This window comes from Pocillopora verrucosa, chromosome 4 (genome assembly GCF_036669915.1).
Source record: "Pocillopora verrucosa isolate sample1 chromosome 4, ASM3666991v2, whole genome shotgun sequence".
Classification (NCBI taxonomy): Eukaryota; Metazoa; Cnidaria; class Anthozoa; order Scleractinia; family Pocilloporidae; genus Pocillopora; species Pocillopora verrucosa.
Window position 1 is genome coordinate 27,410,631 of NC_089315.1, and position 17,699 is coordinate 27,428,329.

The 17,699-nt window shown below is 38.8% G+C and overlaps 1 protein-coding gene and 1 pseudogene across 1 annotated transcript in view; one reads left to right on the forward strand and one right to left on the reverse strand.

Moving 5' to 3' along the window:
- Positions 1–11,279, forward strand: part of LOC131775285 (uncharacterized) — an 11,938-nt gene extending 659 nt beyond the window's left edge. Inside the window, exons 2-10 of the mRNA XM_066165105.1 lie at positions 2,519–2,775; positions 3,274–3,394; positions 4,136–4,258; positions 4,425–4,547; positions 4,707–4,829; positions 4,996–5,118; positions 5,277–5,399; positions 9,754–10,263; positions 10,816–11,279. Coding sequence (XP_066021202.1) covers positions 2,519–2,775; positions 3,274–3,394; positions 4,136–4,258; positions 4,425–4,547; positions 4,707–4,829; positions 4,996–5,118; positions 5,277–5,399; positions 9,754–10,263; positions 10,816–11,153 — 1,841 coding nt within the window. The 3' untranslated portion in view covers positions 11,154–11,279. The remainder of the gene's footprint in view (positions 1–2,518; positions 2,776–3,273; positions 3,395–4,135; positions 4,259–4,424; positions 4,548–4,706; positions 4,830–4,995; positions 5,119–5,276; positions 5,400–9,753; positions 10,264–10,815) is intronic.
- LOC136280230 (tubulin polyglutamylase complex subunit 2-like) overlaps positions 1–15,588 on the reverse strand; it is a 20,055-nt pseudogene extending 4,467 nt beyond the window's left edge.
- Between the last annotated feature and the right edge of the window lie 2,111 nt (positions 15,589–17,699).

Consider the following 17,699-nt stretch of genomic DNA (forward strand, 5'->3'; position numbering starts at 1 on the left):
GGTAAAACCTGGCTGATCCACATTAGAAAGAAAGTTCTAACTAAGTTTGTGGGAAATAAAAAACAGGTGATTTCGACAAAAAGATTTTCTTAACAAAGACGACAGTTGACGACAGTAGGATTTATTGTTCCTGTTATACTCATTTATACTCTTGAAATGTACATGCTGGAGGGTAAAGTTCAGCGTTTCGCCTTCTAGTGACTGTTGATGCGCGCTACTTTTGTTACATTTTTAGAGTCAAAAGGCTAGGACCTGAGTAGTGCTGAAAGAGTTAGCCCTAATCGCTTTTCGTACCGAGGAGAGTTATACGTGAGCGAGTTTGTTTTTCTCTCGGTTTGTTTTTCTTAATCTACGCAGTATGCCGTATGCTCGAAGGCTAAACTCACGACATAACAACACACGCTTTGCATGAATTGACCGGGTTAAAAATCTCCGCGAAAATATCCCGACAATAAACTTTGTAAAGAAACTAAACATGCTCAGACGTTTCTTCTAAGCATGGTACGTTCTTTAAACTTTCGACCATTATTAAATAAATAGAGAAGCTTCATTGTGCTCTTTTCTGTTATAAAGCACGCAGGAGGCGGTAGAGTACGAAAGAAGTGTAGGGAGAAACACGAGACGTAGTCGCCGAGTGTTTCTCTCCAATTCTTGAGTGCTCAAGCCACTTCCAAAGTGCTTCATAACAGAACAGGGCACAGTCAAGGCTTCTTTATTTGTTTTAAAGGAAAAAATCCGTTATATTCCCCACGCAGTAATTTCAATTTTCAAAACAAACCTTACTTCCTGAGCGAACAACAGTGTCGTCAGCATGCTCTATACTCTCCTAGAGCATTGCACAATCTGCAATAGTTCACAAACTGAAATAGTTCGGTGGGCCGAATATAACACTTTTGCCTTAAGTGTGTCTTAGTCTTAATACGGAATCTGAACGTGAAAAGTTTAGTGAAATCCGGCCGAATTGTGGCTCATAAAAACACAGTTTTTTCTCGTGACAATTAGAAAACAAACGGCGCAAGGCGTGTTTTTTTTTTAATGAACGATAGCCGAATTCACAGGAAAAAGATTGCTCGGGATGACAGCGCCGAAAAACTCGACTGCTGTGAGTGATGTGGCCCGCTCAACGCATCGGGAAGGATATCAGAGCAAGCTCTTAGTTCAGTTCACTCGAAGGGCGACCGATGTTATTTCTGAGGTTTGCTGCACTGTGATGACCGGAGATCGCCATGATAAGCCAGTCGCGATGGACCTCAGCATGATCGCTGTTGCTCTGACATGCTCATGATTTGCATGAATTTAAACTTTATATACTATACGAGTGTCAGCTGTGTTTTATTTTTATTGCCTTACGTAAGTTTATAATCTAAATGAGCGTGAAAACCTTCAAAACTCCGATTGTCCATTTTGTTTTCTTTGCTAGGATTTTCGTCTCCTCGCACGTTAGAATAGTGCAAATTACAGAGCTTGGCATGTTTACAAACCCTTATTTGGTTCTTCTGTTGCTACTTGCCGGCTCGCTTATTCCGAAATTTCACTTCCAAGAAACGAAAAAAGGGTAGACAAAGTACAAATTGGCAGATGACGTGACAGCTTTGGCTCAGCTCCGTGCTCTATACTCTGGTAGAACACGCCCTTTCAACCAATGACAGCGCGTGTTATTTCCGAACTTCATTCTGATTTTCACGTGACATCATCAAATTCGAAAATCCAAAAATACAGGGCAACGAAAATTTTTATCCTCATCAGGCATATGGGGGTCTAAATTTGTATCTGTTTTCAAATTTTTAACACAAAAGCGTGCTTGGTTTGGAAACCAAAGCAGTTTGAAGTTCAGAGTTATGGTGGTTGCGTGACATAAACCTCCGATTGCGTTTATAGAGCTATCTGGTGATTTTCAACCTTTTTTCATATTAATTGTTAGGAAAAGTGTTTTCATACGTTTTTTGGTTTAGTTTAGATAATCAGTGGGCTAGATAGCCAAAGTAAGTTCCAGAAGTCCTCCACTATTCCCGGCCGCCATGTTGGCGGACCAAAGATAATCACCAGCATGGCGGCTCCATACTTGATTCTGTAACTTTGCGCCAAACATTTCGACGAACATCTTAAGTTTGGGAAAACAAAGAGACCTAAAACTTGGAGAAGTGCTTCCTTAACCTTTCTCCTATAACACTGCAATTTCTGAACCTTATCCACTGAATTTCTCTCTCTCGATGTGTAACAATGAAAACGATCAACATAACACTTGATAAACACGAGTCACTCTAGATATCGAAAAAGGTGTTTATTGATTTTGGCAACAATTGATCACGATAGCTGAACACTTCCGGAGGAAGATGAAAATAGAAGTGATTAATCAGAGTATAAATTAGAATCACTCGACTGGTGTTATTCTCGTGGCAAAAACACAAAAGGAAAACAAAGCAATAATTGAGCACTAACACTGCTCTCGATTTGGAGTTTCAAAAGATGTGCTCAATACTACATAGCCACTTTCTAACTTAACGTAATATTTCACCAGGTAACTGCCGTAATTTGAAGTTTACCAGTTTTCCTAAACCTGGCTACAGGTTGGAGAATCACACGGTTCGAACTATTGAAGTATTCGACGAGGATCTCTGCAAGGTGCAATGCTACCTAGAACCTAACTGCGTCAGTTATAACTTCCATACGATAACACAGCTGTCTGGAACACACAAGTGTGATCTGAATAACGCTACTATTGAACACGATAAAGATCTGGTGAAAAACGAAAGTTATATTTACCGCGGTGCTGAGGTGAGGATGATGCTTATTAGCCAAGAGAATGAAATTCTTTGTCTCGTCGAAGCTTCTTAACAAGACCAAGGATTCCCTAGCCTATCCCCCTCCTCTTAATTCTCCCTCCAACAACCAAAAGAAAGGTTATGATACTTACACGTTTAAACTTTGAAATAGAGAATTGGGAGAAGCATATTATTTTTTATTATTATTAATTTAATATCCCTACCTCCAGAGTTTTTGTGATACATTTTGAGGATTTAGACACATTTTTTTTCTCGCTCTGAACAGTGCCACGTGTATAAAGAGAACCTATGTTCAACGCAGACATTTGCTTGAAAAATAAGCCAGCTTGCGTGGAACATATGGGCATATGAATGAGAGCACACACGAGGACCATTACAGAGGACCTATAGATTTGACAAACCTGCATAACATTCAGAACTCGCAAACACGAACGCATGCGCAGAAGGTAAACACAAAAATTAAAGTGCTCCTATTCGTTTTGTTCGTAAGAATGCTTGTGCCAGAAATCCTTGCAAGAATAATGCAACATGCCAAGCTGGGTTTACAGACAGAGATTATCAGTGTTTATGTGTTCTTGGATCTGGATTTGAAGGCCATGATTGTGGTGAAGGTGAGCAATCCTCTGCAATTTGTTTCCAGTTAGTAAGATGATAAATTTGTTTTTTCTTTTACCATTTTTTACAATGAACAACTGCTGAAGCGGATGTCAGTAAAACTGGATACAAATTCTATGCCAAGGTCAGAGATGATACCATCATTCGATAAATTTATCACCGAGACGATGAAAAGCATTAAGTTCTCCAATCTCCGCTCTCTCTTTTATTTTTTTATCGTCGTCATTATCATTATTATTATTTTGTCTAATTTTCATTTAGATATAGATGAGTGTATCACCAAGAAACACAGCTGCGAAGGCAATACGACGTGCAATAACACCATCGGATCGTATATCTGCAGGCGTAAGGAGGGATATCAAGAAATTGAGACAAACTGTACTGGTAAGTTTTCTTATCTGACAACAGGAAACGTTAACATAAGCATTAAAACAACAACCTTGACATAATTGTGATGCTCACTTTGTTTTCTAAGACATAGATGATTCTTGTAAAGAAACAAATGGCTCTGATGTAAATGCTGAGTGTAACAATACCTTGAGATCTTACAACCACACGTGTAAATATGGATTTCAAGAGAATGAAAACAATTGCACAGGTAACTGTTTTTAACCTATCATGCTTTTTTATTTCACCCTCCCAGTTTTATGAATTGAATACAAACCATAACAAAACAAAACACAAGATAAAGCATAAAAAATAGGTTTTATTTAAATGCTTCTTTCTTAATGTTCTAGACTTGAACGAATGTACTGACGGAACACACAGTTGTGATAAGGATGCTGAGTGTAACAATACCTTGGGATCTTACAAGTGCACGTGCAAACACGGATTTCATGGAAATGGAACTAACTGCACAGGTAACTGTTTGTAACAGATCATGCTATCTTATCTCACCTTACTTTTCGGAGGTGACTTTAAAATAAAAACAAATCAAGAAATACAAACAAACAAACATTAACAAAACACAAGAAAAAACAAAAAAACAGGTTTCATTTAAATGATACTTCTTTTTTAATGTTCTAGATTTGGACGAATGCTCTGACGGAACACACAACTGTGATGTAAATGCTGATTGTAACAATACCTTGGGATCTTACAAGTGTTCGTGTAAAGGTGGATTTCATGGAAATGGAACTTACTGCACAGGTAACTGTTCGTAACACATTATGCTTTCTTATCTCACCTTACTTTTCTGAGGTGACTCTAAGATAAAAATAAATCAAGAATAACAAACATTAACAAAACACAAGACAGAAACATAAAAAAAGGTTTCATTTCCATGACATTTCTTCTATAATGTTCCAGATTTGGACGAATGCACTGACGAAACACACATCTGTGATGTGAATGCTAAATGTAACAATACCTTGGGATCTTACAAGTGCACGTGCAAACATGGATTTCATGGAAATGGAACTAACTGCACAGGTAACTGTTTGTAACAGATCATGCTATCTTATCTCACCTTACTTTTCGGAGGTGTCTTTAAAATAAAAACAAATCAAGAAATACAAACAAACAAACATTAACAAAACACAAGAAAAAACAAAAAAACAGGTTTCATTTAAATGATACTTCTTTTTTAATGTTCTAGATTTGGACGAATGCTCTGACGGAACACACAACTGTGATGTAAATGCTGATTGTAACAATACCTTGGGATCTTACAAGTGTTCGTGTAAAGATGGATTTCATGGAAATGGAACTAACTGCACAGGTAACTGTTGGTAACACATTATGCTTTTTATCTCACCTTACTTTTCTGAGGTGACTCTAAGATAAAAATAAATCAAGAATAACAAACATTAACAAATCACAAGAGAGAAACATAAAAAAAGGTTTCATTTCCATGACATTTCTTCTATAATGTTCTAGATTTGGACGAATGCACTGACGAAACACACGCCTGTGATGTGAATGCTAAATGTAACAATACCTTGGGATCTCACAGCTGCACGTGTAAAGATGGATTTCACGGAAATGGAACGAACTGCACAGGTAACTGTTTCCCGAATTTTGTCTTTCACTTCAACTATCCGATGCTTGGCGGAGAGGTAAACAAGCCTGTAGTTCGTTCCGGTAACGTGGTGTTCATCCTCACGATGGTGCTTTACGATAAGCTTCGTCGCCCAGTCTCATCTCAGAAAAATTATCGGAAATCGCATATCGTAAGGTAGACATTAAGTAAACCTTAGTAGACCATCGCAGCGAAGTAGACCATCAAGATCGACTTTCGGAGTCAGCTCTGGCAATTTACTCCTCTTCTGTAAGGCTCATCTATTTTAATAGCTAGGAACTCCTCGGTGAAATCAGCCCGTTGCGTTTCTCTGATTATTTGTAACTCAGCTTGATTTCGTTTGGAGAAAGAGGACCGTCTAACCGTCCTTTCTCTTTTGTGTGGCACTTCACGACAAATCTTATCATACACAATGTCACTCGCGTGAGTTGTACCAACTTGACCGATTTTCAGGTTTTAGTTTCCACCTGTTATCTTCGACGACTTCAACAGAAACGAAACTGTGTGGATGAAAGACTTCTCGGTTTTGACCTCTAGACCCTCCTCGATCTTCACTTGTGGCCACTCGCTTTCTGCTTGAGAAAGAAATTGCGGAACCTGTCCCCGAAGTTGAATCGTCACAATGTATTTAACGTCCATTCCACGGGAATGTGTGTAAGCTGGTAACTCCAATCGAAGTGTTGTGATAAGCGTGAAAGGAGCAAGCTTGGTCTTGGATGCAATCATGAAGACTTGTAATACTCTTTATCGTAGGAACATCTTAGATAGCTTAATATCTCATGAGCACTGTTTATGCTTCCATGAAAGTGAGGGCGCTGCTCGATCTCTCCACTTTTGACTCCCTTAGACTTCTAAGAAATGTGATTTCTTTCAAGATCTCCAACTCTGGAAACCATCGTTCGGCTTGCACAGCGATCTCTTGAGTAACAGTATCATCCCATCCCCCATTTCCCACAAATCTTGAATGAGGATCTTTGCTTGGACTATGGACGGATTGGCGAGACCTAATGGATCAAACATTTCGGTTACTATCCCCACGATAGACTTTCAACTGGAGTAGTGATTCGAGGAGAGAAAACATCTTTTAGAGCATTCCACAGAATTCCGAAGGTTTTTGTCACCGGCAAAGTGTCGTGGCTAAGGTTAATTTCGAGTGCTCTGAGTTTCTACGGAATGGATGATAGCACCTCCGGAGAGTAAATTAACTATATACGAGCCTTCTCTCCTGCTTTACTCCGCAGATCTTGAAGTTCTTTTAACAAATGGATTGCACTGTCAAAGAATTGTATCTGCATATGTACGTTGACTTCTGGACAGTTTCGGAGGCATAAGGTAAATTCTCTCTTTTATTTCTTGGTGTTTCCTGAGACACAAACTGGGCACGAAGCGGAGCGGATGCATCTCCAAACACGAAGTCATTTTCATCGAGATTTCGATTTTCTTCCAAATTCCTCTGAAGAAATCCAAACATCGAACAGTCTAGAGGCGAGATGGTTATTTGTAAGTACATTTCACTGACGTCACATACAATGGCTACTTGAAAACGGCGAAAGAGTACGAGGCCTTCGAACAGATCTGCTTCAAGCTTGGGGTCCGGTGGAATTTTATCGTTTAAAGATGTATCTTGAAACTTTGCACTGGTATCAAATACGGTTCTCGTCTTTGTAATGCACCTCTCAGGACGGCATACAGAGAGGTGAGGGAGGTACCACTGACACTGTGGCTCCTTTTCGGAGTAAGATGCAATAGCGTTCTGATAGTCTTCTCCTAGTAAATATTGTCGATTTAAACGCTTCTTTGTATTTCTAAGGCGGCTGAAGGCCATCTCTAGTTGTCCGGTAACGACGGACGGTCATGATTATAAGGTGTGGCAACTTGGTAACGCTCTCCATCGTGAACGAATGAGACTAGAACCTTATCAAGGACTATCTCCTCCTCTCTTTTTATCGGTATTGCATAATTTTCGTCAACGCCTAAGGTGTCAACTTCCTAGAACCGCTTCATGGAGTCGTTCAGTTCGTTAAATGCCTTTGATCTGCTTAAAAAAGGTACTAGCGAGATTAGTTCTGTTCGTCTTCCTCGACGCTTTTCCTTCTGGACAGCCAATATTCGACCACCCCAACGGCCTTAGTCTAGCGATTGCTTCTCCTCCAGTTTTTCTCTCAACTCAACCTTTGCAAAATGAAGATCATCTGGTCTTGACCAATAAGAAGATCAACTATGAGATTAGTTGCTGGTTCAGGAAAATATACAGACACGTAAGTGAGGCCACTGCCTCCAAACCTTCTTATGAGAGTATCATTCGCCTCCTCGCATACTTCCTCTAACAAAACCATCGCTTTTTCTTTCTTCAACTGGCTTATTTCTCATTCTCGTGGACTTTTATTCTGCGTCGCATGCCCTAATAAGCTGAAGGGAATTATGCAAGTTCGCATTTCTGCCTCGGGGACATGCGAGGGTTTTTCTTGCTTAAACTTCGAGAACATTTTCGTGAAATTCTTTAACGGGTGAATAACCACTGGATATCAATGATGCTAAACCAAAGCAACTGTTTTTTCTTGCGACATGCGTCTCTATAATCTGTGAGTTACCTTAGCATTGTTATTGCGATGTAGACCTTTCACTGTAGAACGAGAGAAAAATGACGTAGAAAGAGCGCAAATTTCAAAACAGTAAACTCGATTTATAGCTTGAACGACAGTAAGGCAAAAGTGGGTGATTTTCTGAACGACACGGAAAACTTTTGGGCTCAGTGAAATCGCAGAGGGAGTTTCATAGAGAGACAATAGTCAAAATATTGTAATTTTTTGGCTCGATCGACAATGGTACTAAAATATTTTCGAATACACACTGTTGATGATGTCGCAGATAGTTTTTTGTTCGTCTCGTGCAATGATGGCACGAAAGAGCGTGATTTTTAGAAATACGCAAAACGGGCTGAATGGTTAGGAAGTTGTAAAAAGAGTTGATTGTATGGGTCGTGCAACAAGAGCGCGAAAATTTATGATTTTGAATGTTTAGTAAGTTGCAAAGGGAGTTCCTTGTGCGGCTTGGGCAACAGTAGCTCGAAAGAGCGTGAGTTTTTTAAAGACGTAATGGATACGAAAATATTTAGGCTCGATGAAGTCGCAGAGGGAGTCATGGTTGGTTCCAGAGACGATTATGGCACAATAATTTTTATAAATGTGAATGTTGGTGAAGGCGCAAAGAAAATTTTTTGTTTAGCTCGCGCCATAACAGCGCGAAAGATCGTTTTTTTTTTCAAAGGGACGCGAAGAGGTTCGAACAAACTTCTTAGCACGAGTGACAGTGGTGCGAAAGTTTTTTAGTTTTGAATGTTAATGCTCGTATGACAGTACTGTAGCGCGAGAGTTTTTTAAATTTTGAATGTTAAATAAGTTGCAGTGTGAGTTGTTCTTTCTTTCTTTTCAGCTTTACTTCAGCAAATATAGCACGAAAGTGCCTAAGTTCTTAATCTCTAATATGTCGTTTAGTTTAACCCCTCCTTCTCTGTGCCTTCACAAATTTGCCCTCCATCTCCTGGTAAGTAATGAGTTGTTGTTAACGAAGACTTCCTTACCCCTCCACCAAAGCATATCTAAAAACATAGTTTGATTCCAGGAAAGAGAAGAAAGAAACTCGTGGCAGAGGGGAAGAAGTGCTTTTCTCTTTAGCTTCTTTTTAATTCAGGCCACTATTTTGCATTGAGGGAGACACCACAGGGATATGTTTATTCATCCATTCTGTAAAAGATAACGGTTTAAGGTTTGTGTCATCTATTGACGTCAAGATTCGTTCCATCTTCCTCTTTTTAAAGCATTTTTTAATGGTATTCTTGTCTACTTTGCACAATCTGTTGAGCATTCTTCATCTCATTTCTGTCTCTTAAGATTTCACGAATCTTTTTATCACGAATGGTAAGCAAACTTCTTACTGCCATCGAAACTTTATTCCTGAGAATTTTTTTTCCTTCTGCTGCACAAGGTCAACCTTGCCATCACGGCGCTTTCTTGACTTTCCCCGTCCTCTCCACTTTTCGGAAAAAGCGTTCCGTGGGCCAGGAAGCGTGCATTTTGATTGATTTATTTGTTCCTTCAGCGCCTCTGACTCCTACTGATTTAATCTTTCATTGGATCTTAGGCGATGTATCAACCAAGTATTCTTACTTGTTAGAGGAATTCTCAGGAGATTTTTCTTCTTTATCTTTTTCTGCCGAATTTACAGGAATCTTTTTCCTAAGTGGTAGTGGGCATTATAAACAATTCCTACTACATTTTTGACAAATTCTTACTAGTATCAAAAAATTCTCCCTTTTATTTTGTGTTTATTGCACAGGGTTTACAGCTGTGTTTACAAATCTTGGTAAGAGTGGATGGAAAGGTTCAGAGTCGATTGGTAGTTACTACACAGGTCAGGATCATGACGGACAAGTTGCAGTGTCCAGCGGTATTCAACAGTGGACTGTGCCACATACTGGTGAATACAGAATAGAAGCAATAGGAGCTTCCGGGGGATACGGTGAGGACAGTATCATCAAGAACGGAGGAAGAGGGGCACGGATGATTGGACACTTTAATTTGACAAAAGATGAGATCATACATGTCCTTGTTGGTCAAAAAGGGAAAAGAGGAAATAACGACAAACAAACTGCTGGAGGCGGAGGAGGTACATTTGTAGTGAAAGAAGACAACACGCCTTTGATTATAGCTGGAGGTGGAGGGGGAATTAAAAATATGTTAGAACAACATGTGGGATGTGATGCGTCCACAAACACCACAGGGAATGCAGGGGACAACTCGCCATTGGGTTCGGGGGGAAGCAACGGACATGGAGGACGTACAAATAGTAGGTTTTCTGGTAGGTAGAGAACTTTCTTTTCACAAATACTAAGATTTTCATTGCATTTCACTGCCATCCTTCAGGATCTTCAACCAAATGAGAGAGTCAGTCGCTAATAATTAGATTTTGAATGATTAATAAAATCAATAGTTATCAAAATTATTTTGAAGCTTTTCTTTCATAATACTTTAGAAACGCCTCATACAAGCAGTTAAAATTCTGTCAAATTTGGCTTTTTCCTTTTTTGACTTTCCTGCACATTTATCCAATTCTCTACAGCGATCTGCGAATATATGGATGGAGAAGACATCGAAAAAGATTCGCTAATTTTGAACCTGGATTAAATAGAAACACTAAACAGAGAGTCGAAGCTAACCCTAAAGCTGACTTGTCCTCACAAGCTTTTCATTAACAATGTCCATGCAATAATTAAGCCTCAAAAAAATAACGAAATAAACCTCGTTGCGAAACACTGCAATCGTTGTTTGATCGCAATAACTCAAATTTATAGGTGCTATTTTTAAGAGAACCACTGATCACTTTTTGATTGTATTATAGGTGGCGGCGGCGGCGGCGGCGGCGGCTTCCACACAAATGGACACGATTCAATATGCCCACCCTTTTATGGTGGGGGGAAAGGAGGTTTCGGATATCATCAAGGGGGAGAGGGTGGATCGTTTTGGGGTGGGTTTGGAGGTGGCGGTGGTTTTTGTACACCAAGGAAGGGACCGGGCGGAGGTGGAGGTTATTCTGGGGGAAGTGGTGGGGCTAATGAACATATTTCCTGTGGGGGAGGGGGAGGGGGAGGTTCTTTTAACAATGGAACAAGTCAGTGTAATGAATGTTGCTATAATAGCGCTGGTCATGGCTGGGTAAACATCACATTTTTCCAATGAAGAGCACATGACAACACTTTTGTTAACGTTTAGTGGTAAACTACTTTCGCTTAAACGTGTCCTTAATGCAAATACAGTTTCTAATTTGCCAATAAATAAACAGGTAAAGAATTTGCACTTGTTCGTATTTTGCACAAAAAAAAAATTTGTTAAGTTGGTTCTCCATATTCATATACATTTCAATAACTGTATTTCCTCGAATAAGCATCTGCCAGGCGCTTACTTAAAATTTCGGATAAAAGGAGGGGCGCTTATCGGAAGAAGGACGCTTAATCGAGGGAGGGCGCTCGTAAGGAATCCGTTAAGCTGAACTAATTTTACTGTAGCGGAAGCTTAAAAAGTTTTTTGTAAAGTGGCAATACAAATTGATTTCATAGGAAAGGGAGCAGTACCAGGTCTGTCCTAATTGTGCTCGCAAAATGCTGAAAAGTTGCTCTCTGGAATGTCAAAAAGTTGCTAAAAAATTGCTTAAATTAATAAAGTTGCTACTTAAATTTCTTAAAATTTTGTTTGTAGACAGTAATTAAAAGCTTTATTTTTCGTTCTACACAATAATTTCTAACATCTGCAAAGAAATATAGCTTGAAACTTAGCTTTAAGAAGTTACTTACAAATATGGGTGTAATTTAAGAATACTCTGGAAAATAAAGAAACGAAGATGGACTTTTTTGGGCTTCATTTCAGCCAATTATCCGTTCTAATTATATCAGATAAGGATTGCAGTAGGCCTGCGAAACGATGTCAAGTAATAGGTTATATGAAGTTTTTTTCGTGCTTGATATGTGCTCTAAACCTTGATTATGTTAAAAACATTCTCAGAAAGGCAAAAATTGCTCGAGTTGGCTAGAACAGCAAAAAATTGCTCTAGACGCTAAAAGTCGCTCAAATGTTGCTGATTGCAAACGAGAAAGGCCTAGTAAGCGCTTATTTGGGGGAGGGCACCTATTTGAGCGTGGGCGCCGTCTCAGTTATCAGACTGAATCAATTCAGATCTGATTCATTTGCCATTAATCAGGGTAATAGCGCTTTTAAATACTTCATGTGATGGCACGTTCAAATTACGCTAAACTTTATTCACTTTTTAGATAGTCATTTTTTCTGCCAAAGTCTAGAATAACTTTTCAGGAGGCTCTTGTACTCTTTTACTAAAGTGGGGGAGAATGCTATACTTGGCATAAACAAAGGACGTTTGCGCCTGATAACGACTAGAAATTTATTATCTAAAAAATTTTTCTTGCTTCCAAATGCACAAAAACCTTGGAAAAAAGCTTTGTGAGAGTTACAGAAAGGATCTCTCAGTTTTAGTGTTGATCAAATAGTACTTACTCATAATCTTAACATGTTAATAGCTATAGTTTATTTAAATCAATAAAGTGATTTTTCGTTGTTAAAAGTTGTTTTGTTGATTTCAGAGCTCTGGTTATGACAGGAGGTTTGAGTTTGAAAAATAGAAAAATGGGTGTTGAGACTTGGGTGGTAAGTCCCAATGAAATTCCTTTGCAATTAGTAACTTTCAAAGAGGCACAACAGCTACTGTAGCTAGAAGTTACCTCCAGCTGGAGGTAACAAAGGATACTGCAGTCTCCTTTGCAGCCCTTCTCAGGACGTAAGAGACTGGGTTACCTAGAACTCTGCCATAACTCGGAAATTCCTTGGAAATTAATTATTTTCAAGAGGGCACAACAGCTAGCGAGAAGATAAGTTACCTCCACTCTCCTTCACAGCCATTCTAGATATAGGAGACTGGGTTACCCATAACTCTGAAATTCCTTTACAATTAAATTTTAAGAGGGCAAAACAGCTAGCAAGAAGATCAGTTACCTTCAGAAAACAAGAGCCTTATTTGAATTTAGCATTGGCTGCAGAGCCATCTTCCCTTTATAATCCTTGACTGTACTTTTTATTTAAATAGAACAGTCAAGTATACTGAAGAATCACAGGGCTTTTCATCTCATTCAGAAGAAGAGAATGATAATGAGAATTCATCTGATTCTGAATCAGGCCTGGCATCTGGACACAAATCATCATCATCATTATCAGTTTCCACTGACGGGGATAGTGATTCGCCCGTACCAACCAGTGAACTATCAATAGCTCAATAGCTCACATCAAATCAACAACAGTTCAGATGAGCTATCGTCAAGTAACAGTGATAATATAACATGGCGCACAAGGTAGATATGTTTGATAACCCTCTCACTCCCATGAGTGACCAAGATAGAATTTTTCCTTACAATATTATACAATATCAAGGAAACAAGTGATGAGAATTTAAAAAATTCAGATATCAATCAAAGGATTATATGTATTAGTTCATCCAATACCAAATTCTCAGAACTAACATCATAAGAATTATAGAATGGAATGGTCAAGTTCTTGTTATTTTTTTCTGTACAATAGAGTTCTATCAATTCAAATCCTCTCTAACGAGAAAGACTGGAACTTTTGAAATAAGTAATTTTCATGGATAAAATCAGTGTCTTCTTGTCTCTTTTCCTTGTACTTTCACTGCATCATCCAGCTACTTAGGGATAAGAATAATCTAAGTTATCAAGAAGAGTGTGTTATCTTCAGTTGATATAGTACCAAATTCTCTTTAGTTAATTGATTTACAAGGAAATGTATATTAACCAAAAGGTAGAATTCTAATTTGAATCAGATCTTGAGAGTTGAAGAACAAGGCTCCTGCTTCTTGTAACAATAAGCAACATTTATTCTTGTCTTACAGGAAAATTAAGTCCAAGGAAAAAAGCTCAAGCAAGTTCGAGAAAAAAGATTGCTGAACTCTGTGTTAGTACACCTTTATCATAAACTTCAAAGTTGAGAGAATTAGAACATCTGGTGTTGACAGTCTTCCGACAACACGTCATATTTACCACTCAGTCCATGGGCTCAAACCAGGACCTACCAATCCAGTACATTAATCTTAAGTCAATAATAAGTGACTAATTTAACTTGTTGCAAAATCACAAATTAAGTTATGCCTACCTTTGTTTCTGGACTTAGACCTGTTGCAGTAAAAAGATATTGCCAGAGTGGAGGGCCAAGATGTACTATCATCATTCTGAAATAATCATTGAAAGATGAAGCAAGATACCACCATTCCAGTGAACGATCAAGAAACCAGATCTCAGGTTGTCCTGTTGTTACTCCTGAGAACAGGACATTGCGATGAGCATTGACAAGTTTTTTTTTCTCTATTTTGGGCATATACCAAAAATCCACTAATTTTGAGAACTAGCAAACTTGCAGAGGAGAGACAGAAAAAATGAAGGATATTCCAATGCCAAGAACTTAGTTGACATAAAAGAATGTCTATGTTGTGGTTAAATTTTGTCCTTGGTTCAAATTTTATTTTCCTTTGTTTCAAACTTGTTATCATACATTACAATACACAAAAACAAAAGAAAACAAAATTTGAACCAAGGATGAAATTGAACCACAACATCTATATCAACCATTTGGCAGCTTGGAAAAATCTACGATTTTATTTGAACTGTCCAACTTCACCCACCAGCTTTGATGTCTTTGTAAACCAAACAGACTTTACCATAGCTGTCACATGGATCCAGCTCAAAAACCTTGCAGCAATTATCAAAGTGTGGTTTTAGGTGACCTGGTGAGGAATTGAAAACAAAGGAAAGAACATCATCTGATGATCACTAGCACTTCTCAGTCTTAGCTGGGACAGATCTTTATTATTGACAAAATCATGGTATTCAAGGTCCTGTTTCAGTGGCAGATCCAGGGGGGTAGGATGAGTGGGGTTCAGATCCCTCTCCATCAGATCTGACAAATTTTTGAAAGAAAGCTTCTTGAAATGTGGGATCACATATTACTTCTTAACAAATATATTCACTTGGCCTGAATCATTCCTTTGCTTATATATGTTAGGGTCCAACATAAAGAAAAATAGTTTGTTTGTTAGTTTGTTTTTTTTTAAATCAAACGATGCTTCCCCTCTCCCCCTCCCTCTGTCAAATTCCTGGATCTGTCCCCATGTTTGGTCAATACCTTGGCCATCTTCTTCATCTGAATCAGTATCTAAATCAGCCAATGAGGGTTTGTCATCACTAACAGATGTTGCTTTCGACAGCAACACTAGACCTGTCATAGGATTCAGCTCCATTTTTCCCAGTGGTAAAACACTCCCTGATAAAATGGAGAAAATAGATATGAAACAACAAATCAAACCGTCAAAATGTTCAGTGATGATTCTAAGAAGTCTTACAAGCCAAGTGACCCAAAACTCTATATGACCAAAGTTTCCTGCTTCCTGCAGCCTGTGAAGGCACCAGGAAACATTTACTGTTACTCGCATTATTTTTTCAAAGATGCATTGTCAATAATTACCATCAAACTTGATGATCCACTGAATTAACAGTCCATGTGTTGTGAGGAAAAAACTCTTCAAGTCCTCTGACAAGATACACATTTCTGTTAAAGTAAGTATAAATTAAGTATTTGAAAAGAGGACTTACCAAGCGATCGAACTACTCCCAAAGTCACAAAATCAAATAATTCAATTTTATCTATTTAAGGTCACACAAGAAAATGAAAAATCAAAAAAACAACAACAACAACAACAGCAACAAACAAATGAGGAACAACAATTAAAAACAGGCCTTACCTACCTACCTACCTACCTACCAATGTGCACCTCAGAGATAGCTAAGAAACTGGGAAAGAGGCGATTAGTTTTGTTCATAATAGTGACAAATTTGGACGAGTCGTCCGAAGACAACATAGATCAATTACCCAAAACTGCAAATCCTGTACCACCCAGAAGCTTTACTGTAGAAAACGAAAATGTTTCCAACGAAGACGAACAGTTACTGAGTTTGAAGAGCTCGAAGACGAAGAAAGAAACCCTCTTTTGGAGCTGAAAAAAGTGCAAAGTGCAAAGAATGGCTGCAACAGCAGAAGATAAACCATGAGGCTGAATTACTTGTCCGTGAGTTCATTTCAGCAACATTTGGTGTTCAATAAGCTTTTACAATTCATGAAATTCTAAAAAACTCGGACAGCTTTACCACATGAGCGTTATCAGTGTACGTAAGCTTGTCTTTTTGTGTCAGCCATCCCATTGTACTGTAGCCGAAATGGAATGGGCATGTACATTTCACGTAGATCAGTCGATTTCCTTGATTTCCTGGCTGTTTGAGAAATAAAGAGCAAGCGCATCCACTAGATAGAAGTTTAAATTTCGATTAAACATCAGGGCTGTCAATCAGCGTGAAAGTGCAAGGAAACAAAGGAAAGGAGGTGGTCTGATTCTAGCGGACACCGAGCTGTTTTCAGGAAATTGTTTGGGTAACTGGTTGATGTAGGCGGCTTAAAGAGGGTTGGCTGAAATTGATTCAGATGGTTATTTAACCTTTTTTCATAATAAAGTTCGGATATAACGCGTGCTGTCATTGGTCAAAAGAGCGTGCTCTATGAGAGTTTATATAATAAGTTCAGTTATGCACGCATTCTGATTGGTTCTCACTTATGATCTATTGGAGGACAGACGTATAGATGACGTCATCATTAAAACTTTCTTTTTTCGTATATTTAACAAATAGAGACCCCTTGACTGTGCTCTGTTCTGTTATAAAGCACACAGGAAGCGGCTAGAGCACGAAAGAAGTGTAGGGAGAAACACGAGACGTAATCGAGTGTTTCTCCCTACCCTTCTTTCGTGCTCTAGCCGCTTCCTAAGTGCTTTACAACAGAACAGAGCACAGCCAAGGCTTCTCTATTTGTTATAAAGGTGGTGATGGCATGTGGAGGTGGCAGATCAGAGCGCTTTGAAACATACATAAACTTCTGTGAGGGGAGTGGCGAGGGGCTGAGCTTCCCTCTCATTTTCGCTCGGAGTAGCTGTAACCTCCCCTGCCCCCGCCGAACTGGCTGAGTAATGATAACTAGATAAGTAGATAGCCAAGCTGATTGTGACTCTGTTGTCAGACAAGTAAACAATCACTTTTGACATTTTTTCCATCTTTGCCATGATCAGCAATGCAATTTGTCAAAACTGCACCTAATGGTAATCTCTTATAATAGCCAGTTAGGGGTATGTTTCATGTTGCAATTCACCTCGTAAGCGAGGTTAACGATCCATAGTAGCCTGTAAATTCACAATGCATCAGAAGTATCATACGTCATTCTTGGTTCTTATTTAGGCGAAATCTTTTTACCATGTACCACTGAAATCCTTGTTGTAAATCCATGTAATAAAGCTTGTTCGGTTAAGATGACTGGATATTAGCCCCGTTGTTTTTTTGTTATTGTTTTTTTTTCTTGCGTTTTTATGGACGTCGACTTTGCCTCGGTTCACAGAAACGCAAAACGCAATATCCAGCCATCTTGACCTCACGCCTCACGCCTCACGCTTGGTGAATAAGGCATATGTTATTGAGTTTCACCAGCCAACTACACCCCAGAAGATCTTATTCAGTTATGACAACCACTGAGAACTTCATAAATAATCATGGATTGGAGTATTTGAACGCGGATTCTTCAGCTGTCGTATTTTGCAAGATGTTTTTCTAAAGTTTGAAA